General features: G+C 27.8%; 1 protein-coding gene and 1 long non-coding RNA gene across 7 annotated transcripts in view; one reads left to right on the forward strand and one right to left on the reverse strand.

Moving 5' to 3' along the window:
- The window catches only part of LOC127064697 (heterogeneous nuclear ribonucleoprotein K), a 146,806-nt gene that overhangs the window by 48,807 nt on the left and 72,359 nt on the right, over positions 1-25,640 (reverse strand). For all 6 annotated transcript variants that reach the window (XM_050996139.1, XM_050996140.1, XM_050996137.1 and 3 more), the window contains 3 exons: positions 15,901-16,016; positions 8,712-8,768; positions 4,107-4,150 (listed from right to left, as the gene is read on the reverse strand). In XM_050996139.1, the coding sequence (XP_050852096.1) occupies positions 4,107-4,150; positions 8,712-8,768; positions 15,901-16,011 (212 nt within the window). In that variant the 5' untranslated portion in view covers positions 16,012-16,016. The remainder of the gene's footprint in view (positions 1-4,106; positions 4,151-8,711; positions 8,769-15,900; positions 16,017-25,640) is intronic.
- On the forward strand, positions 18,032-24,045 carry LOC127064702 (uncharacterized). The gene is made up of 3 exons (XR_007781775.1): positions 18,032-18,169; positions 23,451-23,743; positions 23,847-24,045. It is a non-coding gene; the product is annotated as an uncharacterized LOC127064702 (long non-coding RNA).

The raw sequence follows: 25,640 nt of genomic DNA on the forward strand, positions 1-25,640 counted from the left end.
TCCATCAAAAAGTTTATTTTATCTAAAACTTGGTCTTAAAGCTTGTAGTGTAAGTTTATAGATTGATGACAAAAAAAGAAAGAAAAAAGAATTAACTTTAGAAGTCCCGAAAAAGAATGATCGTTTTTTAATATCACCTACGAACTTTGGACCACCCTGTATAATATGTATATGTATATACATACATACATACATACATACATACATACATACATACATATATACATACATACGTACATACATATATATACACATATATACATATATATGTGTGTATATATATATCACATATAGTATATTTAGTTTAAAAATACATAATTATTTTCCTAAGTATTAAAAATTCAAGAAAATGTTTCAAACGAATCTTGTATGATGTCGAGGAATGCACATCGTAGTCATAATTATTTGACTTTGCGATGTCCTTGGAATATCCTGTGAATGTCACTTTTAAATTCTTAAATGGATCCCTACATTCTTTATTACATATTCTTGTAGCTGACATCGAATCATTATAAAAATACTGTCTCTGCACATTTATTTTGCATACGCCATTGTTGAGTTATTAAGCTTCAAATTTGACGCGGCCCCTGTATTCGCGTTACCCAATATACACCGCGTGGATATAGCTCGAATAGACTATATGCTTCTAGACGAAAAAAAAGGAAAAAAAAAAGAAAAAGAAAAAACGAAACAAAAATTAAACTGTGTTACGCCGATGCAAAATATATAAAAGATATTTTTAATAATGTAGGACGCATAAAACCGACAAAAATGTCGGAACTTCAAATTATAAGCTTAACGAGTCAACAACGATTTATGTCAAATATACATAGTGAATAGTGTTTTAAAAAAAAAAAAACGTTCCCTTCAAGAACATATATGTAACAAAGAATATAAGGTACCATTAAAAATATTTTAACGTAATATTCACAAAACTATCCAAGATCATAGAAAAGTCTAACAATTATCAAAAATTAGTTACAATTTTTCCCTTATTGACACCATACACGCACTCCTTTGAAACATTTTCTTTTCCTTTTGTTTGCATTTTTAATACTTACAGAAATAATTGCCTGTATATTCAAACCGTTATATAAGCGAGTATGTGTGTATATACATGTATATATATATATATATATATATATATATATACACATACATACACACACACATATAAAACAAAAGTTTGAATATATACGACTTTGACTTTTTTCCAGGTGAATTTAACGTGCTAGTGGTGTGCGTGTGTTTGATTTCAGCCTGATCTTTGCAACGAATATGTAAACTTTGCACACTAATGCCGTTAGTAGGCCAAATCCTAAAGCGGATAAAAAGGAAGCTCGTTAAATGATCACGTACGATGGAGAGAAAAAGAGAAAGAAAAAGAGAGACAGAAAGAGAAAGAGAATTTCTGTTGGTAATAGAAAACGTTTTTGCTTCCATGTTGAAAAAGCAGAAAAGAAAAGGTCCGGGACTCGTTCTTCGCGAAAAAAGAGAGAAAAAGAGAGAAAAAGAGAGAGGAGTGAAGAAAAAAGTGTGGAAAAGCGGACGTATGTTCACCAACTTTCGTACTCGCGATGGTTAAAGGTTGTGTCTCTCGGAAGCATAGCGTATCTATAGGTCGGAGCTTTTCAAAGCTTTTCAAAAGCATCGACCATAGTCCACACGTTCCACGTCCATCATTTCGTGTTCACCGTCCGACTGTCCGTTCGCTCTCTATATTACAACAGTGCTGCGTTTGATAAAAGAAGAAGAAGAAAAAAAGAACATAGGAATGGAGTGGAAGAAAAAAGATTAAAAAAAAAGAGAGAGAAATTATTTTTTTCTTGTATTGACAAATCATAACGCATTCGTAATGATTATTCTTCCCTCCTTTACTACGTTCTTCTCGTGAATTACAAGGAAAAAAAAGAAGATTACGATAAAAATTATAACGTCGACGGAGATAGCAAAGTCCTAGAATCGTTAATGTTAGACAAACATAATTCTTTGTGGAGGAAAAAATAAAGAAAATAATAAACAACATAAAAGAAGAATTAAAAGATGGAGTAAAAAATCAGTCTCCGTCGGTAATATCAGCCTACAATTTCTACAATTATGTCATCTATCGACTCAACGAGATCTCGATAGACACTCTGAAAAAGAAAAAGAAAGATATTAACAAAAAATAAAAAAATAAAAAATGAAAAAAAAAAAGAAAAACAGCACTTTTTGGACGTGGCAAGTTTCGCATAAGGGACTAAAAGGAAATAACAACAACATGGTGTCGTCCACGATGATGGTGTCGAAGCATAATATAACAACAATGGCGATTAGGGATTCCTTGGCTTATTTTTAATTTATTCGATCGAGGAGAGATCTCGCCGATTTCATTCGATTGTTCTCATCTCCTCGAATTTAAAAACGGGACTTGTTGTGTAATATGTGTAAAACAGAGAAAAAGAGAGACAGAAAAAAGAAATAGAGAAAGAAAGAAAAAGATAGAGAGAAAGAGAGAAAGAGAGAGAGAGAGAGAGAAAGGGAGAGATGAGAGAGAGAGAGAGAGAGAGAGAGAGAGAGAGAGAGAGAGAGAGAGAGAGAGAGAGAGAGAGAGAGAGATAGAAATAAAAAGAGAAAGAGAAATAGAGAGAGAGAAATAGAGAGAGAGAGAGAGAGTGATGATTATGATCGTGAGACATTTCATGTGACGGCCAACGATGATGGTCGAGGACATGTACGCGAGAACGGATAATACACAGAGTGAGAGTGAGAGAAAAAGAGAGAAAGACAGAGAGATAGAGATAAAGACAGAGATAGAGACAGAGACACAGAGAGAGAGAGAGAGAAAGAGAGAGAGAGAGAGAGAGAGGAAGAGGGAGAGATAGATAAATAGAGCATAGTCAAGAATGATACGTGAGAACGAGATAAACAAAATAAACAATAGTCGTTTAATAGATAGACAGATAGATAGTAAGAGTAGTAGTAGTAGTAGTAGTAGTAGTAGTAGTAGTAGTAGTAGTAGTAGTAGTAGTAGTAGTAGTAGTAGTAGTAGTAGTAGTAGTAGTAGTAGTAGCAGTAGTACTAGTGTAGTAGCAGTGGTAGTGTAGTAGTAGTAGTAGTAGGAGGAGGAGGAGGAGAAGGAGGAGTGTAATAATAATAGTAGTAGAACAGTAATAAAAGTAGTAGTAGGAGAGTAATAAATGTAGGAAAAATTGTAGGAAAGTAATAAATGTAATTGTAGGAAAGTAATAAATGTAGTTATAGGAAAGTAATAAATGTAGTTGTAGGAAAGTAATAAATGTAGTAGTAGTAGTGTAACAGTAACAGTAGTAGGGGTATACTAGTAATAGTAGTAAAAGTGTAATAGTGATAGCAATAATAGGAGTATAATAATAATAGTAGTATTAAGTAATAAAAGTTACAGTAGGAGAGCAGTAGAAGAGTAATAGTAATAGTAATAGTAGAGAAATAGTAGGAAAATAGTAGTAATAGAGAAGTAGTAGGAAAATAGTAGTAATAGTACTAGTAATAGAGAAGTAGTAGGAAGATAGTGATAATAGTAATAGTAGGGGAGTAATAAAAGTAATAGTAGAAGAGTAGTAGTAATAGAGCGAGGTGTAAAATTTATAGAAAGATCGATACGATAGATAGATAGATAGATAGATAGAGAGAGAAAGAGAGAGGGGGGAGAGAGAGAGAGAGAGAGAGGGGAAATGCAAATTAGGTTTATACCTAATTCTGTTTCTTAAATATATGTATTATTAGAATACATATGTATAATATGTATGTATCTTGTCGTTGAATGTGTATATGTATGTAAAAAGAAAGAAACGAAAAGGAAGGAGATAGATAGATAGATAGATAGAGAGAGAGAGAGAGAGAGAGAGAGAGAGAGAGAGAGAGAGAGAGAGAGAGAGAGAGAGAGAGAGAGAGAGAGAGAGAGAGAGAGAGAGAGAGAAATGAAGAGAAGTGGAAAGATACTGGATTAATATATAGATACTGGTTAGTATTCGTAATGTATAGAGAGAGTGAGAGAGAGAGAGAGAGAGAGAGAGAGAGAGAGAGAGAGAGAGAGAGAGAGAGAGAAAGAAAAAAATAAGACATTAAGAAGTGGTGTTGGTTATTACCGTTCGGGTCCGGGGCAATCGGGTACAATGATTGAGGCTTTGTACTGTCGGGCCATGGTGGTTGGTGGTTGGTTCATTGTTGGTTGGTTGGTGGTTGTTGTCGATTGTTGGTAGGGTCGTGGTGGTCCATCGTTTGCCGAGTTCGAGAGTCGGGTTCCGTCGTTCCGGGCACAGGGCAACGGCAGGGCAACGGCAGGGCAACACGCCAGGGGGGCACGTTTGGGTTGCGTCATTGGGCAGGGCCAGGGCACAAACCATCAACCAAGTTAGATCATTCACGAATCTCTCAAATCAAGCGAATCTATTTTTTTTTCATTTTTATTTTTACTTTTACTTTTACTATTATTTCTTTTTTCTTTTGGCTAATCTTTTTTGGATATCGTTTGTATTATTATTATTTTTTTTATTATTATTATCATTTTTATTATTATTACTTTTATTATTATTATTATTATTATTATTATTATTATTATTATTATTATTATCATCATCATTATTATTCGCTTTTTTGTTTTTTAATATTTTTGATCCGACGCGACTGGAGTAAAATTGAAATATTAGTTTCATTTTCCTTTTTTTAATTTTTATTAAAGTAAGACCCATACCCTCATCTTTTTGGATATTATTCGTTTAATTGCTATTCTTTCTCTTTAAAAAAAAATTTTTTTTTTTTGATTCGACACGACAGGAATTACGTTGAGGTACTCGTGGGTTTTTTTTATTATTATTGTAAAACCCACCCCAAAAACAGGACCCCCCCAACCCTACTCCCCTGAATTCAGGTTATTATAAAGTGTCTCTGCGTTTCTAGGAGTTCTATGACATCTAAACGGGATTATATAACTGTTTTACGATATATATCGTCTGGGAAATATTTCTAAGCTTTATCGAAATCTCTTCCTCCTGAATTTATCATCGTCAAAAAGTTTCGAATATAAAAACTCGATTATTATTATTATTATTATTATTATTATTATTATTATTATTATTATTATTATTATTACTATTATTATTACTATTACTATTATTATTATATAATCGTACGTACACGCTTACGCTTGTGTGTGTGTGTTTGTATTATTGTGACTGTCTACGTACGTACTTCACGAAAATTAGGTTATAATATTTCCAATTTGAAGATAGAACTATTTCGAAACTCCTCGATGAGATGGAACAAATCTATTCAAATGGAAACGATTACCTTTTCACTTATTATATATATATATATATATATATATATATATATATATAAGCACACACATATATTTTCGTACGAGAAAGAGAGACAAATAATTGAAGATACCAACTCGAAAGTTGATTCAATTTCAACAATTATTCTTGGCTAATATTTCAAATTGGATTATTTCTTTCGAGCCTCACCGACAAAAAAAACTAAATAGAGAAATAGAGAAAGAGTGAAAAAAATAGATAGATAGATAGATAGATAGATAGATAGATAGATAGATAGATAGATAGATACAAAAGGAAGAGAAGAATATAAAAAATAGAAAGAGATAGAAACATTATCATTATTTTCTTTTCTCTTTTAAATATCTTATCTTATACTATATATCATTTTTCAAAAATTTGTGTGAATTAACAAAGAATGAATCAATTAATGTTAGATAAAAAGATAGATGGAAAAAAGATGGAATTAGACGAAAGAATATCTTGATCCTGATGTTCTCCTTTTTCACATAAAGAAAATACTCGACCGTTCTAAATTTCATTGATAAATTTCAGGGATCGATCGTCGACCTGTGCAACCTTTTCTCTGATTTATGTGCCGTTTTCTTAGCGACTAATTTTTTTATTTTCCTTTTTAGTTTATTTTTTTTTATTTTTTTATTTATTTTACTAGACCATGAACTCCTCGCGTTAACTGTTACTACCGATGCGATGCATGTATATAGTATGTATGTATGTATGTATGTATGTATGTATGTATGTATGTATGTATGTATGTATGTATGTATGTATGTATGTATGTATGTATGTATGTATGTATGTATGTATGTATGTATGTATGTATGTATGTATGTATGTATGTATGTATGTATGTATGTATGTATGTATCCCTGTGTAAGGTCATATAATATGTACGTTACTGTTCACTATTCAGTGTCGGAAAGTCGCGGTTTATAACACTGACCTCAGTACTGAACATGTGAATGTTTTATTCGACGTGACCATCGTTGTGTAATTTTCTTTTATGTTTTCTTTCGTTTCTTCTTTTTTTATTTTTTTATTTATTTATTTATTTCTTTTTTTATAATGTTTTTAATAGATCTTCTTTCTTTTTTATTTAGATAAAATTTAACGCTTTTAAAGTAACCTTGTTTTTTGCTTTTAATTAATTTGAGTAATTATTTTATTTTATTTGGATTATTTATACATTATTGTAGGATACACGAAAAAAATCTCAAGTGATCGACCATCATAAAAATATCTATTTAAATTAGATATCGAGGAAATTATTTTTATTGAATTATATTTTATTAGAAATTTTATAAATTGTCGATATTTTTAATCACAATTGTTATGACGACCATATTCCAATATTTAAAAAATATTTCTGTTTATTAATAGATAATATTAATATAATTTGTTTCGATTAATTAATAAATTCTTTTGCTTTATTCTCGTAAATCACAATTTAAATAATAATAATAATGATAATAATAATAATAATAACAACAACAACATCAACAATAACAACAACAATAACAATAATAATAATAATAACAACAACAATAATAATAAACAAATAATAACAATAATAATTAAAAATAAATTTCTAAGAAAAATTAAATATATTTACTGATTTATTTATTCATTTATTTATTTTATTTCATTTTATGTTATATTTGACTCTTTAATATATTTAATAGGGACACGCGAAATAATTCGATCATTTGTACTAGTTCGATTGGTGGACAAACACGTACATAACACGCACGGTACAGTATAAAAGCCATAACACGCGTCTTATTGGCCTTGTAACGCAAATTGGCGACAGTATCGAGCGATTATCGCAGAACTATGGAATGCAACATATATATATATATATATATATATATAGACACACACACATATACATATAAACACACATACATACATAGATATATATTATTAGCGTGTATATATATGTATATATCTATGTACGTGTATGATATGTATATATATATGTGTGTACTTACTAGTCGGTCGCACGTTACTTAATCGTGTATATATAATAACACACATAATCGATGCCTTGTACTTGTACCTCGGTTGTAGACAGAGTCTTACGAGAACCGTTTCGTTCGAGAGAACACAAGAAAATGTCGAGACGACAATTTTTCTGCTACGATGCGTCTATGCTCTCGTTTCGCCTAGTTATACCTACGAGTTTTCTAGTTTTTTCTTTTCTGTTTATGTTTTTTTCTCTGTCTTTTTTTCTTAATTCTCTATTTCTTTTTCTTCTTACTTTTTTTTTGTTTTTGTCTTATATTTTTATAATACTTCTTCTGCATTGCCTTGTCTAACATATACAGACTAATCGATATTCCCACGTCTTTAAATCGATTTTATCTCGATCGAACGTCATTTTGTACTTTTTTCTTTCTCTAGATTTCATTGCATTAGAATGTAAATTATATGTAGATTAGATTTGTGTAATATGTACATCACGTTCAGATGACCTTGCATTTAGATGTGATAGAAATATATATGTATATAGATATATATATGTGTGTGTGTATTATGTATCTTTTATTGCTATAATTTTATTAATATATTTTTAGAAAGTAATACATAACTTTGAATAGTATTATATTATGGTAGAAAATATATTTATAGAAAAAATATTCTTTTTAATAAAATATGATTTTTAATAATATATTTTATATAGAAATATATATTATTGAATATTTTCATAAGTAAATGTATAAAATTGTATATTATTTGTTTTAATAGTATAATTTTGAATAATATAACATTTTTATGCAAATATATATATTTTGATAATCATACAAAATTTAATAATATTATACTCTTATACAAATATATACTTTTGTAAAGATATTTTGCTAAAGAAAGAAAAAATATATACACATATATACACATATGTATATATATACATATACATATATATATATTTCCTCCCACCCCCCACGAAAATTTTCATGCTCTACAAAATTTGTAAGTTTGTTAACAATTAACGTACGATCGAGATACGACTTTTCAACTACAATGAAAAGAATATAAAAACAAGAGAAAAAAATAAAATAAAATAGAACAAAATAAAATAAAAGAGCGAAGGTGAGAAAAAGATGAAAGACACTAACAAGATCAACATTAAAAAAAGGAAGAGAAGTAAGAAAAAAAAAAAGAAACAAGATTTCAAATCGAACAAAAGAGGCTCAAAAGAAAAGACGAAAGAAAAAAGAGGTAAGCAAAGGAAACGTGAAAAGGACGAAAAAAAGAGAACAATAAAAGAAGGGGTGAGAGGTACAAGTTGATACAAAAAAAAAAGTAAATAGAAATAAATAAATAATATATACATGTAAAGAAAAAAAATCTCCAGAGAGAAATGTCGTTAAAAATCCGAGAAGTCTCTCTCACCTGATTTCGGAGCTTTGTGATGTTCTGTCCTCCCTTGCCAATTATAGATCCAGCAACCTACAACAGAGAAATGCGTCGTAACGACGCGTCCAGGATTTATAAGTTAAGGACACGAGCTAGCTGGTGTACGACTATGATTTATTATGTATGTATATTCACAGTACATACAGGGTGAATCAAAAGTTTTTACATGGTCTTTAGAAATCGATTATTTTTTCTCGAAACTTTTTGGATCTTGTAGTTTCACAATTCGGAAAAGAAATTAATTAATATACTAAAATGAAAATAAAAAATATATATAATAGTATACTATATTTATATTATATTTATTAGTAATAATTCAATAATTACTAATAAACAATAAAAATAATATTTAATGTTAAAATATGTAATTAATTTTGTATGTAAAATTATATGTAAAAAAATATATATAAAATTATTTTCAAATATTATTTAATTAAAAAATCTATGTAATTTTCTATATAAAATGGTATGCAAATACGTACAATATATATATATATATTTATATATATATATATATATTACTTAATTTCAAAATCTGTATATAATTTTGTATGAAAATTAAATGTGAAAAATATATATATATATATGTATATTATTATTTTCAAATTATGAAACTATAATCTTAGTTTAACCAAAAAATCTAAAAAAAAAAGTCTAAAAAGTTTCGAAAATTAATGTATTTTTAAAATCACCTTAGAATTTTTTTTTGTTGCCCATCCTGTACATACAATCTCCATACATATACAACATGCTCATCGCGTCCCGAACACGACCTATTCTAGCCAATTGAGTTTCGCTTTCACCTCGAGAGACCTCACCTTTTCTTGTTATTCTTCTACTCTCACGTCTTTGCACCTGCTATACAACATTACGAACAAGCACGCGACATCTTTTCTCGAGAATCGAATTTCTTTTTTCCCTTTCCTTTTCCCACGGACCTTCGCTTATTTTTTTGTCTCTTATATTTTATTTACTCACTTATTTATTTATTTTTGTTCTATTGAAAAAATTTGATAAAAGTTTTCAATAATTACAAATATTTGTAACTTGTTTTATTTTTTGTTTTTATTTTTTATTTTTTATATCACAATTCCTTTTTTCTAATATTTTTATTTTATTCATGTCTTTTCCTTTTAATAAAAATAAAAAAAGAAAATAATGATAATAATACCAAAAATGAAAATAATTTATAATTTAATAATTAACGAAAAAATATAACAATTAAAAAAAATTGATTTAATATCAAATTTTCTCGAAAAAAGGATAAGAAAAAAGAATTCCAAATTAAAAAAAAAAAGAAAAGCAAGATTGAATAAACAAAATCAAATCTTTAGGCCTCATCGATGTTTAACCTTAAAAATACAAGTTTGTGACGCAAACCATATAACAAATAATTTTTTCCGATAGTATCCTAAAAATGTACATACGTATAATATATATAACATTATTAGAATATACTCATATAAAGTATATTAAAACATATATCTATGTACATATATATTACACACATACGCACGCATATGCAAAACAATTATTCTTGTTCAAAAAATAAAGCACATGTAAAGAAAAAAATTTGTTCGAATAGATCATGTTCTTTTTTCATTTTTGTTTCTCCCATAGCGAATTGTATCGTTAGCTTAAATAAACATCCTAGAAACGGGAAATACCGTGTCAAGGTACGGAAAATGATACGTTCTGGTATGAACAACTCTACTCGTTACAACAAAAACGGCCAACAGAAACGAAAAAAGAGAAAGAAAGAGATAGAGATAGAGATAGAAAGAGAGAGAGAGAGAAACGAGGTCATCCATTCGTTGATTTCATTCGTTCACTCATTCGCAATAATTACGCTTGGTCGTCGTGAATGAGTTCACTTTTGAAAAACGTTCCGTAACGACCCTGACAACGGACCAGTTATTATATCTCGACTTGATTACGTCGATCGACGGGCCCAATAAACGCAATCGGTCTCGCGCGACTGCACGAGATCGATAGATCGACATGTAAGAGGCGATCTTACGATACATACATACATACATACATATATACATACGATTATTGCTTGCTCTTACATTATCGATCCTTTCTATATCGTGAGACTACAGATATGAAAGAAGAATTGTCTTCATTAACATATCTGCATCGAAATTATCTTTTTTTTTTCCTTTCTTCCTTACTTTTTCTTTCCTTTATTTCTTATTCAATTCGAAAATTATATTTTTCTACTTTTTGTTTAACTTTATGTATTATATAATGATTAAAGAATCTTTTAATCGTATCTTATAGCTTCTTTTTATAAATAAAAATCAAATTATGTATTATCCCGAATTGAAAATTTGCTCGTGATAAATTCGCTCATTAATACGATTTATATATATATTCATAATTTTTTAAAAATTAATTACTTCTTAATTCTCATCGAGAACATTTATACCATTCTCTTAAAAATAGATTTTATTATAGCACGCTAGTATTCCAATATATAATTTTTTGTTATGATGTAATATTTATAATTGCATAATAATAAGTATAAAAAGTTCTATACATGCATATGCAGAGCGAGTCTAAAGTCTGCTGCTGATTTCTAAAATCGATTATCTTCTTTCAAGACCATAGAAATTACAGTAGAAATATAATTCCGAAAAGAAATTAGCCTATATAATAAAATATAGATAAAACACACACACACTATATTAATATAATTACTTAAATTAATCAGTAATAAATAAATTAGAAGTAATAACATATATAATGTATAAAATAATATTTTATATAAATATACAAATTTTATATAAATATGAAATATTATTTTTCTTTTCAAATAAACTAAAATGTTTGAAAAAAGAGTAATTCATTTTTAAAATTACCTAGGGACTTTTAAGGGTCCTACCCTGTGTGTGTGTGTGTGTGTATGTAAAAGGTAAAAAATAAAAGAGAAAATAAAAAAGAAAAGATAGAAAAGAAAAAAGGAAGATAAAAGAAAAAAAGGAAAAACAAAAACAAAAAAAAGGAAATTAACATATAAAAAATAAGAATAAAAGATATTATTTGTATTGAGAAATAAACGAACATGAATAAATTGGTCGAGCTAAAAGTTTCTAGATGATATTCAAAAAATCAAATACTCTTCTTAAAGTTTCGACTTTTTAAACTAATTTCTTTTTATCATAATGTAAGAAAGTTTCCAAACCTACAGTTTTATAAATTTTTCCATTTATCAAATTGTAAAAAAATTTCCAGACTTGTGTTACTATTCTTTTTTTCAGATTATAAAAACGTTTCTGAGCTTTTAGTTACACGAATTGAAAAATAAACAAATAAAAAATATATAGTTTAATGAATCTTGAAAAAAAAGAGAAAAAGTTCGATTTTTCGAAAATCACTTCGTAACTTTTGACTATTTTTTATTTGTTAATTTATCTTTATCTTTTTTTTCTTTTCTTTTTACATTCGTTTCTTGCTTTTTTCACTCTTCTCATAAATTCATAAAAATTCTATTCCATTCTTTTTATTGATTCCCTTACTTAAAAAATGATCAACCCTATAAACTTTTTCTTTCTTTTTTTTTTTTCATTGTCGCGTGTTGAACAACGATGAAGATGAGAGCTATTTTGTTGGCACGACGACGCACCTCGCAATTCGCTTAGCAATTTGCCTAATTAACACTACAAGGATATATGATCGGCTGCACTAAATGATTTCCTATTACGTCATACTAGTCGTGATATCATCACGAGTTCGCTCTTTTTATCAGAGAGATAAACATCTCGATGGAATCATTATTGCTCATAAGAATTTATTAATTTTATTATTGATTTATTAATTAATTCTGCAAAGAAAAAAAGAAGGAAGAAAAAATATTTTCTTAATTTTTTTAATTAATCTTAACGTTATAATAACTTAGAAATGTAATATTAAATTATCAACTTTAATTTATTTTTATGATAATAAATGAACGTGAACGATTGTTTATTATCTTTTTAGTATATTATAATTTATATTAGTAATTATTATGTAATAATAAATCTATGAAAAAAAAATGTGAACTGTGACTTATGAAACTTATATAAAATTACACGTTCGATGATATATAATACCAATGTATAATATTGAGATATAAATAATAATTATTTTCATATAAAATTATATAAATATCATAGAATTATTAAATTTGATATAATTACAATTTTAATTATTTAGAACAAAGAATTGTAGAAATTACTCTTCTAATTCTAATTCTAATTTTATGGATATCTAATGTACTTCTTTTCGCATATAATATAACATTTTTAATATAATATGTCTTCTAAAATTATACTTATTATATATATATATATATATATATATATATATATATATATAACAGTCGTAAATCAAAAATAAATAAAAGTTAGATTCTCTAAATAGATAAGAGTTTCAAAGATAGAGATTAAAACATAGTAATATACTATTTCCGTAGTTATACATGTGTAATATTCTCGTATAAACAGTTATAGATAATAGATAAAATTAGAACGAAATATCACATTGTTATCGTACAATTATATAATTTCATAAATCATCAAACGAGATATCTAAGAATCTCTTATTTCTAAGTCTAATTTTAATTCTAGCGATATTTAATGTATGTGTGTGTGCGTGTGTGTGTATGTATGAATGTATGTATATAATAAATAAATAAATAAATTTTCTATTCAATGTTTCTTCAAAAATTACAAATTTTTTTATTGCGATAAATGAAAATCGAAACAAAAAAGAAATAAGAAAAAACAAATAAGAAATAAAATAAGAAAATATAAAAATAAGAAAAATAAATAAATAAATTGGAATTTATAAATAAATTAGAGCCTGAAAAAATATAGGTTAAAACTCAAAGTCGGTGGTAATACACCGTTTCCATATTTATACTTGTGCAATACTCTCGTACAAATAGTTGTTAGATAAAGTTAAAACGAAATAGTAACAATCAAGATGATCTCTTTGCGAAAGAAATACAAAGTATCGCCTTATTCGTGTTCAACAGCGATAAAAACAAGTATATATGTATGTATATAGCATGAAGTAAAATGGAGTTTCGTTTATAGGTGTGTTAGAGTTTAGATAAAGAGTCGATGATAAGGCTTTGCTTTCAAAAGCACCAAGGAAGAAAGAGATAGAAAAAAAGAAAGAAAAAGAAAAAGTAAGAGAGAGAGAGAGAGAGAGAGAGAGAGAAGAAATCTAATCAACTTTTTCAATCTTTATTATTGCAACACGGAGAACATAACGTAATGTAACGTAAAATAACGTAATGCAACAAGGAAGCTACGCAAGTGGCGTAATCGGTGTATCCGTTTTAAACGTTTCGCATATATAAAGTAGATGAGTGTTTGTACATATCTCTTTCTCTCTTTCTCTTTTTTTCTCTCTTACTTTTTCTTTCTACATGTTTCTTTCTTCTCGTCTTAACTTCCGCCAAATCATCGAGAGAATTTTTCTCTCGAAAAGAAGGAGAGAAAGACGCCGGAAGTGGATAACGGTTCGTCGAGCTCTCTTTATAACGACAATGACCGGAAGTATAGTGAATTGTGAGAGATCGCATAGCACGTGTGTACTTACAAGCTATGCTATAGCGTATAACATCATCTTTTTTATGAGATAATTGTTTATTAAATAAAATTTAATATTAATAAAATAATAAAATATATATTTGTTATAAAAATTATATTTCTAATATGTCTGTGCGTTTGTGTGTATTACATATATGTTAACAATTAGAAAGTGAATAAAAAACGTGAAAATTATATAATAATTATTTAAGTTAGTATAATACGAGAAAAAATATATATGCATGTATACAATATATATCTGTGTTAGTAATTACGAAAGCTAATAGAAAATCTAGAAATTATATAATATATTCTTTAGGTTATAATAATGTGAGAAAAACAAAATATGTATATATGTATTTTTATAAATTAAAATATTAAAAAATATATACATATTCTTTTTCCTCATATTATCATAAACTAAAGAATATATTATATAAATATAAAAAAATAAATAAATATATATATGTATAGGTAATTAAAAAAGGTAATTAACAATTTGAGAATTACATAATCATGATTTAAATTATAATAATGCAAAAATAAATAAACATACAAACATATACACACAGATATAATTATGAAAATTAATTAAAAATCTAGGAATTATATAATAATGATTTTTAGCTTGTAACGTGGAAGAATTAAACACACATGCGTACGCGCAATTTGATCTATCTATTTTCGACGGAAATCAACATGGAATAAACACACACGCGCATGTATAATCAACGATTACTTTGCTTTTGCGTATTATTGCATCGCTTTATTATTGCATCGATTTATGTACGAGGTTATAAATATATAAACGATTAATGCTAATGCCATGGAAAGATCGAATTAATGGACACGAACGAAAAATACTAAATCTTATTTCTTCCTCTCTCTCTCTCTCTCTCTCTCTCTCTCTCTCTCTCTCTCTCTCTCTCTCTCTCTCTCTCTCTCTCTCTCTCTTTCTTTCATTTAGCTACGTGGGAAAGAGAGAACTTGCATGCATCGATCGTTCTGCGGTTAGATCAGCGAATTACTATTACGCGTTTATTCCAACGTGTTCACTTACGACGAAGATAGAACGTGTGAAAGTGAAAACATTTTTTTTTTGTTTACCATCGACGAAGTATTTCCGAGTATTTATCTTTACTAGTTTCTAATCGTTACTTTTTTTTTTGTACGTAATCTCTAACCTCTAACGTTTAACCTCCTTTACGCCGATCGTTTATCAATTTATCCTCTAATAAATATTTTCCTTTGCAAAATCAGTTCAATAATGATGAAAATGAATGATACGACAATTATTAGAAATAAAATTCGAAATACGCTAATTAGTTTTTTTTCTTTTTTTTACTATGCATGCACACACACACACACACATTACGTTTCACGTTCCTTCCATTTCGTTGGTAATTACGATCTACCTTATCGATCGAATCTATGTAACACTGTATCTCATTAAATCGTTCTCATCTTCACTTCAATTATTAATCAATTTTATTACGAATGAAATTAGCTTTCTTTTTAATACACGAACGAATTATTTTTTGCTTTAAATAAATAATATGTTTATTTTGTGATTTTCTTACCTTGCTAGGAATGAGAAGACGAAGTTCATCGTCACCCTGTCGATAACGTTTGTGAGGACTAGTTGGCCCTCCTGAACCTGTCATGGCGCCCGCATCAGCTTCCCTCTTCATTATTCCTACAATAAAACAAAAAAAGAACAATTGTATTAAATTAACGGAAATCAAAACTCGAACTAATCACATATAAAAGTTAATTAAAAAATTAAAAGGAAATAAATAAACAAAATAAAATTCTAAATTTAAAAGATGAAGGTGATGAAGAAATTTTCAGTATTCGATCATTTTCATAAATTTATTCTTCAAATTCGCTTAAATCGATATTATTCCTAGAATAATAATTGTAATAATAATAAAAAAAATCTTCGAATAACTACGATAAAAAATTTATTAGTAATCGCATAAAAAGGATAATTTGTATAAGAGAAAATAAAATAAAATTCGAAACGTAATGAAACCAAAAAAGGTTATACAAATTTTCAAGTATTCAAACACTAAATTTATTCTTCACGCTCGTTAAACTTGACTCGGTACGACCCATACAAATACACCGAGAGCAATCCAGTGAATTACAAAATTGTCCGTCACTAATTATGGAAGGCACGTGTTCTGATAATAGATTGTACCGTTACATTAACTGATCTCCCAAAAGCATGATAGGAATGATACATCAATTATACCTAATTTAAAAATCTTTCGATAGCTGTACAAATATTTCACTCAAACTCATTTAACAAAACATTATTAACAATTTATAATACAAAACATATTATATATACAAAACATATTAATAATTTAGTAAATTTTTAAATATTTATTGTATAAAAAGAAAAAAAATTAGAAGAAATATTGTATTATTAGCTTTAATAAAAATTTAATTAAGATGAAAACTTTTTTTTTTCATTTTATTTAATTCATAAGTATATTTCATTAGCTTTGCTTTTTCTCTTATTATTATCACAATATTTGAGAAGATTAGATGTTACTTATAATTGATTAGAAAAAAATATCATAATATATAATACGTTCGCTTATATAATATATCATATAATTTGTCTTGATATATATTATTTTGATATTTTTATAATATATATATTATATATGTCATAATATATTATACATATTCGATATATATATCATAATATCATATACATATAAATGTACACGTAATATATAAATATCATAAAAGTTATTAATTCCAAGAGAAATTTTTCGAATTTACAGTAACTTGAATGTCAAAGCTGAACTAAATTTCATAAAAATTATCATACTATGTAAATCTACACATAACACAAAGACAAATATCATGTAAATATCATTAATTTAAAGATAAATTAAAAAAAAATTCTCAGTCACGTACTTTCAATGTCAAATTATTTAAACTTGATAAAAATTATTGATTATCGTTCAACCAACTCGACCCTAACGATTATTTACCAACTTCAATTCCAATACAAAGATATATATCATTACAAAATCATTAATTTCAAGAAAAATTTTTCATTTCAGTCACGTGAATTTCAATACCAAACAGACTATAAATTAAAACTTCATAAAAACTATCAATACTCAATCAATCCCTCTTAATCTTAAATTAGAAACAATCATAATTTTTCAAACTTACAGTAATTTAAATTTCAAAACTGCTAAATAAATAAAAATTATCAATATTCGATCAATCGAATTCATCCGATAAAAATTATCAAAATATGCAGATCTATATATAATACAAAGACAAGTATCGTGCAAAAATCATTAATTTCAAGATAAATTTTACAAATTCTAAAAATCAAGTGAGTTTCAATGGCGCTTTTCACTACTGACCTAAACCTAATAAAAACTATCGATACTCGATCAATCGAGTCCATCCATCCCGATCGTTGTTTAGAGACGGATAGACGTGCCTACAACGCAATGGAATGCCATGCCCGTCATCGTGTTTCCCCCACTCCTCTAACATAACATTCTCTCTCTCTCTTTCTCTCTCACACACACACACACACACTCTTTCTCTCTCACTCATCGTGATCGTTTGAAGTGAAAGGAAAGGCATCGCTCGTTAGAGAGGGGTCGGTAAGGGGATGGAGGTGGGGGTGGGAAGAGGGTATCGAGAGGGGAGGGGGTATACGTACGCGTCGACCGAATACCAGCAGCGATCATCCGTGCGAGTATAACGCGATAATACGCGTTTAGCATAGAAATCACGAAACACGTTGGTCGTCGTCGTCGTCGTGTCGTCGTCGAAACGTCGCCATACGAAACTCGTCTATAGGTATTTATACAGGACGTATCAGAATAACTATCCCTAATTTTTATATCTTACAACACAAGTATACGTAATTCTCGATCCTCGAATCACTCAAAACCTTCCTAATTTTATCATAAAATTGATTTATCATAAAGATGTTCAAACATGGACGACATCGCACGTAATGTCCGATAAGTATAAATAAATATATTTTTGAAACACACCCTGTATAATGTATTACACATCATGTAAGAATATATGGCAGGATTGAAGTTCGCATGGTATGCGAGAACGCATAATGTGTAATATGCGAAAGTGCGGACGTGAAAATCCAACGGCAGAAAAATAAAACGCGTGGCGTACACTTTCGGCATAGTTCGGCATTCATCGGCTAACTTCGTTGCGTTGAATAACAAGAATTACTCTACGAGAGTTTACAACAGATAATGTTTTCTTTGGATTGTACTTTTTGATTTCTTCGACAGCATCCTGTGTGGTTTTTAGTTTTTTCTTCTCTTTTTTTTCTTTCTTTTTTTTTTTTTATTTGTTTCTCTTTTTTCAGCTCTGTCTCTTTTTCTCTTTGTTTCTATTCAAAATCGTTTTAACGTCTCGTCGAACAGATATATTATACAGGACGGGTCAAAAGTTTCTAAAGCGATTTTTAAAAATCCATTATATAAATTCTCTAATTTCGAGACTTCTTAAGCAATTTTTTCTCTTTCTCTTTTCTTCTTCTTTTTTCGTAGATTGTAAAATTACGAGCTTAACTACGAGTTTAAAAAGTTTTCGAAAAAGAGTAATTGATTCTTAATAAATCATTTAGACTTTTAATCTCTAACTAACATTTATGTATAGATAGATAGAATTTTTGGATCACGTATGTATAGAAATATTATTGTTGTTGTTGTTGTTGTGATTATTATCATTATTATTATTATTATTATTATTATTAATTCTAAGAAAAAATTATATATAATTAAAATAATAATCTAATTATAATATAATAATATAATAACACTACCGTTGTAGATGTTATAATCTATTTATAGTTATGTTATATAGATTATATTACAACTTACATAAACATAAACATATTTTTAAACTCCATAATAGAAATATCCTCGATGTAGTATAATTTAATTTATATATATATATATATATATATATATATATATATAATAATTATATATATATATATATATATATAATTATTCCTCTTTCTATCTATCCATTTTATTTTATCTGGAGATCACTTTTAACAGTTTAAACATTTTCTATTATTACCGAAGAATATGTATTGATCTCCTCGTATTTTCTCATTCTCGCTGCGAGATAATTTTAACAGGTCGAATCGTCTTCTACGATATAAATATTATGAGGAATATGTATAATATATTTCTATCCGACTTCTTCTCTTTTAATTCTTTTGTAATACCTTGAAAAGATCTTTTATATCACGTCAGTTATATATATATATACACACACATATATATATAGGTGTATACATCTGTGTCTATATATATACATACATATGAGAATATATATATATATATACATACATACACAGTGTGTATTGATCTTTTTGTCTTCTTTCTTTATCGAGATCGTTTTAAACAACAATCGTTGACATACAACCACGATTGTTGAAGTCATTGTAGTTTCTAAATAACGTCATAATTTAAGGAATTTCATTGAAAATAGGAATTTATATGAATATTCTAGCTCGTTGCTCCCCTAATGGGATATATATCTCCGAGTTATGAGAATGTACTATATACATACACCATACATAAACACGCACGCGTATATTTGTATGTATGTCTGTATACATATGTATATATATATATATGTGTGTGTATATGTATGTATAATTACTGAGAGAAGAGATGTACATGCGTAAGTGCGTACTCATATATAGGGTGTCCAATCTAATTGGAACGGGTTATATCTTCTAGACAGTTGAAAATAGAAAAAAACTGTTATAGATGAAAATTAAATTATATCAAAGGGTACATAAAATAAAAATAATTTTATAAACTTTTCTGCATCGATGTATCAGAAAAAACCAACTTCACTCTTTTTTTTTTTTTTTTAATAGAAACCTATATTTTTGACTGCAATAGTTTTATTTTCTATATAAAAGTATTAAACTACCTATGCTCTAAACTTATACGTTTATATATGTATGTATGTATGTATGTATGTATGTATGTATGTATGTATGTATGTATGTATGTATGTATGTATGTATGTATGTGTATATAGGGGAAGAGTATATACATGTGCGTGATATATATCGTATGAGTTAGTATTTCTATTTTCCTCGAAAAAATACTAGTTGAATTATGTTTTTATTTTCCTAACACCAAAATAATTAATATGATAAGGCGTTAAATAAAAAGTTATTATATAGAACGATTTCAAGTACTTTTCTCAAACATTTTCTGAGATAATAGAATTCCATTCTATAATAATATCTACAGGTTTATATATTTAATTCGCAAAATGTTATAACAGAGTATTATATATATATATATATATATATATATATATATATATATATATATATAATAGAATATTTAAGTGTATATATACATATATATATTATAAATATTATGAGTTTATAAAATAATATAATAATGAAAATAATAAAATAATATATTTAATATTATTTTTGATATATATATAAATATATATTTATTTAATTTTATATAATACATTTAATATATATCTATACTGACCCATTAGTATAATATTAAATGATAATAAATATAACTTTACGCTATCATAACATACAAATTTATGATAATGATATGATAATATTATGGTAACGTAAATCTGTTGAAAAAGAAAAGGAAAAGGAAAAGAGAGAAAATATTAAAAAAAATTAGTTTTAAAAATTCAATTAAAAAACTTTCGTACCTGGAATATATCTTCGATTAAAATATCGAATTGATAAGCAGTGTTTTTAACTAATAGCTATCAATGCATTTTGATAAAACATTTAATTAATGTCAATTATTAATACACACTAAATTAATTTATTTCGAAATCTTTTCGAATAAACGTGTAAAAAAATAACAAGTCGATGTGACTTTGAGGACGTCTCGATAGAAACTACTGGAAGATTATACGAGTCGATAAATAAATACCTGGTTAGGTTGATAAGTAAACAAATACTGTAGGACACTTCCGTCGTTCTTGTCATTGTTGTCGTCATTACTATTATCGTTTTGAAATACCCTTCGGAATATACATAAAATAACACAGTACTCTCCAAAGAATAAATTTCATAAATAATTAAATGTAAACGATTACTTTGTTTTATGTTACATTGAAGTATATTTGCAAAACATTTGATAAAAATTAACTCAAGACTCACATAAGCCATGGTAATGGCCGCTTAGGCCATTTTATTCATTTTCTTGTTCTTTTTTTTAAATATTAATTCGTACTTCAAAATTTTTTCACTACAAACAAAAGTGATCAAGTACACTCTTCGTTAAAAATAAGTTTGGTACAAAAATATAATAAGGACATTATATATTTTTGTATTGGAAATGATTATATATATTAATATTTGTTTAACTAGTGGTTATAGAAATTAAATAAATCAAACGAGTAGAAACAATCACAATAATACTTCAGTGCTCGTCGAAAAATTTTTGAATTTTTCTTCTCTCTTGAAAATAGTTCCCACCCTCTTTAAAATGACTGCCATACAAAAAATATAAAAAAGATAACGCATCGCTGACTATTTCAACAAATAGTTATTGAACACAAATATCAAAAGCGTAGAACCAACCACTGTAATAATTCAAGGCTTTTCAAATCAAACTCTGCGATTGAAAAATTGTTAGATCTCTTTTTCCTTTTCAAAATGGCCTGCGTAAAAAAAATAAAATATAAAAAAAAATATCGTATCGCTAACTATCCGAGCAAGTAATTATTAAATATAATAATCAAACGCATAGAATCGATCACTATAATAATCCAACGCTTTTCAAATCAAACCATGCGAATGAAAGACTATTGAATTTCTCCACTTTTTCAAAATGGCTTCCGTAAAAAAAAATATATATATATAAAGGATATCGCATCTCTAACTATTCGTGCAAGTAATTATAGAATATAAAAATCAAACTTTAAAAAAAGAAAAGAAAAGAAAATGAAATTGAAAAATTGTTAAATTTTCTCGTCTCTCTTAAAAAGGACTTTTGTAACAAGAAGTATAAAAAGAACATTGCATAGTTAATTATCCGAGTAAGTAATTATTGAATATAAAAATCAAACACACAGAACCAATTATTGTAATAATCCAGCGTTTTTCAAATCGAATTTTCAAATTTGCGAATGAAAAATCTCCCTTATATTTTAAAAATGGTTTTCGTACAAAAGACATAAAAAGGACATCGTATGTCTAATTAAAAATCTATCCGTGCAAGTAATTATTGAACATAAAAATCAAACGTATAGAACCGACCACTGTAATAATCCAGCACTTTTCAAATCAAACTCGGTGAATGAAAAATTGCTGAATCTTCCCACTCTTTTAAAAACGGTTTCCGCATAAAAAACATAAAAGGCACATCGCATCATTAACTAACCTTGCAAGTAATTATTGAATATAAAAATCAAACGCATAGAACTGACCACTATAATAATCGTTTGTCAAATCAAACTCTACGACTGAAAACTCATTAATTTCTCTCTCTTTCTGTCTCTTTCAAAAATATATTTCACATAAGAATATACAAAGGACATCATCGCCAACTATCTGCCTACGAGTAGGTAGAGTTATTGAACTTACATAAATCAAACGCATCGAATCAACCACGGTAGTATATATATATATATCTACTCCAGCACTCGTCAAATTCAATTCTGCGATTGAAAAATTGTTGAATCTCTCATCCCCCTCTCTCCTTCCCTACTAAAAATAGCTTCCATACAGAATATAAAAAGGACGTCGTTACTAACTACTCGAGTAGTTAGTTATTGAACCAAATCAAAAGTATCGGACCAACAAATCTAGTATATACCTATTCCAACACTCGTCAAATCCAATTCTGCGATTAAAAAATTGTTGAAAACTCGAATCTGTTCTCTTGCGCTTGGAATAACCGGATCGAATAATTCAACATCTCTAATTTCTTCTTCTTCGATTTTGTTTTATTCCGTTTTGTTTTATTCTCGGATAAATTCGAACGCAACGAGACGTGACGGATCACGATTTGAGAGAATTTGGAGATTTAATTTTCACAAAGAAATGAAATATTTGTCGATCCGCAATGCTTTTTTTTAGATCGAACGCTTGCGGTTGTCGCCGTTGAATTTCTCTATTTTTCACTGACTCTGGCAGATGCAACGAGAATACGCTTTTTCGCACGACACTGAGAGAACAACGAAACGCACTTTATTTTAACGCGCCGATGTAGACGACGACGACGGCGACGGCGACGACGACGACAACGACGAGAAAGAGAAAGAGAGAGAGAGGGAGAGAGAGAGCAAAAGAGAGAGATGCACACGCACACACGCATGCATGAGAATACCAGCGAAATGGAATAATCAACGTCAAGCCACGCGAAATACAGAGTGAGCCAAAAGTTTCCAAATGATTTTTTTTATAAAAAAAAAATCAATTACTCTTTTTTGAAACATTTTCAGACTAACTTATTTATGTTTTCTTTTGGTTCAGATTATAAAACTATAAGCCCAGCTTGTAAAACTGTCAGCACCAATTTTTTTCCTTTTTTATTTCACGATAAATAAGATACTGTGTATATGTAAACATAGAAAAATATTACATATGTTAATTAACGTAATGAAAGATAAAGATTTTCTTGCAGAATATTTTTAATATTTGTTCGCGATATTCCTCGCCATCATGTTTGAATATAAGAAATACACTATCGTAATTTTTTTTACGTATATCAAGTATAATATTTTATTATTTAATTGTTATCAAATATATACATACATACATACATACATACATACATACATACATATATATATATATATATATATATAGCCATTTATTGTGAAAGTGGCTTAAGTCCATTTGTTCGTTTTTAAATTGAGACATTTAATAGTTCACATTTGAATCAATTTAAAAATAAGAATTATTTATAACCGAGTAGTATAATATTCTTGCGTTAAAAAAGAATGTATAATTTCAGTTTAATAATCAGTTTAATAAACATCATTTAGAAAGTAGGACGTTCTCGGTGGTTACAAATAGAATTAAAATTGTTTTAAAAATTAATGTAAAGATTTTTTTTAATTTTTGAGAAAGTCCTTCGAAAAAAACGTAAAGCTTTAAAATGAATAAGTAAAAAAGACTATCATTTTGTCTATTGTAAATATAAAAGTCGAACCCTTTTAAAAAATTATACACAATCAAATTATATTTATAGGTATCTGCTCCATTTAATTTTCGGAAGAGATTTAAAATAATCATGCTGTATATACTGTAATAAGTCCATTAATATCTTTGTATTTAGATATTGAAATTATTTTTATGTTTTTATGGAATGGTGGTAATTGGAATTTTAGCATTCAAAGCTAAAATAGTTGACTTCAAGCCACTTTCAAAATACAAATTTTTACGATTCCGTTAATTAACTGATCTAAACTATTAACGAAATTTCAGTGAACTTGAGTGTAGCATTGTTAGTCATAAATTTTAAAATGAAAAAATATACGTAGAATTATAACTATTGTAAACGTTAACCCGTCTTTTTTTTTCGAAAAATAGACCTACGTAGGTTTCAAAATAAATGGCTCATATATTTCTTTGTTAAATACTATTGCAGAGAACAAAAGTTTCTATTTTTACAATTTATTTTCTTATCGTCCAACTGAGATACGATTTCACATAAAAAGTCAAATTAAAGAGAGAGAGAGAGAGAGAGAGAGAGAGAGAGAGAGAGAGAGAGAGAGAGAGAGAGAGAGAGAGAGAGAGAGAGAGAGAGAACCACAGAGTTGGAATTTATCGGATAAACGTAGAAGAAAAAACGCGTTAATCGTTCTATCTCGTTCCATCCGAAAAAAGGGAAAAAAGAAAAAGAGAGAAAAGAATGAATGCCCGTCACGGTATTTTTTTCATCCCTGTTATGGCGGAAAGGGAAGGAAAGAAAGAAAAAAAAAACAAGAAAGAAAAAAGAAATATATGTATAATTTTCTTTTTTTTATTTTTCCTCGACAAACCTTCCGCATCCCAACACAAAAGCGAAAAATTTAACGACATGAATCGCTAAAGATACTACGAATGTATTTGATTCGATTCATGCTACCGTATTTTGTTCGAATAAACAGGTAAGCGAACGACAAATTTATCTGAAAATAAAAAAATGGAAAGAAAAAATAAAAAGCATTGGAAAATATTTTTTTTCATAGAGAGAGAAAGAATAAAAGAGACATAAAAACTTGAGCACGATATTTTTATGGATTTTACTTGAGCGAGAAAGAAGGCATATAAAAACAGCGG

This window comes from Vespula vulgaris, chromosome 6 (genome assembly GCF_905475345.1).
Source record: "Vespula vulgaris chromosome 6, iyVesVulg1.1, whole genome shotgun sequence".
NCBI classification, from domain to species: domain Eukaryota; kingdom Metazoa; phylum Arthropoda; class Insecta; order Hymenoptera; family Vespidae; genus Vespula; species Vespula vulgaris.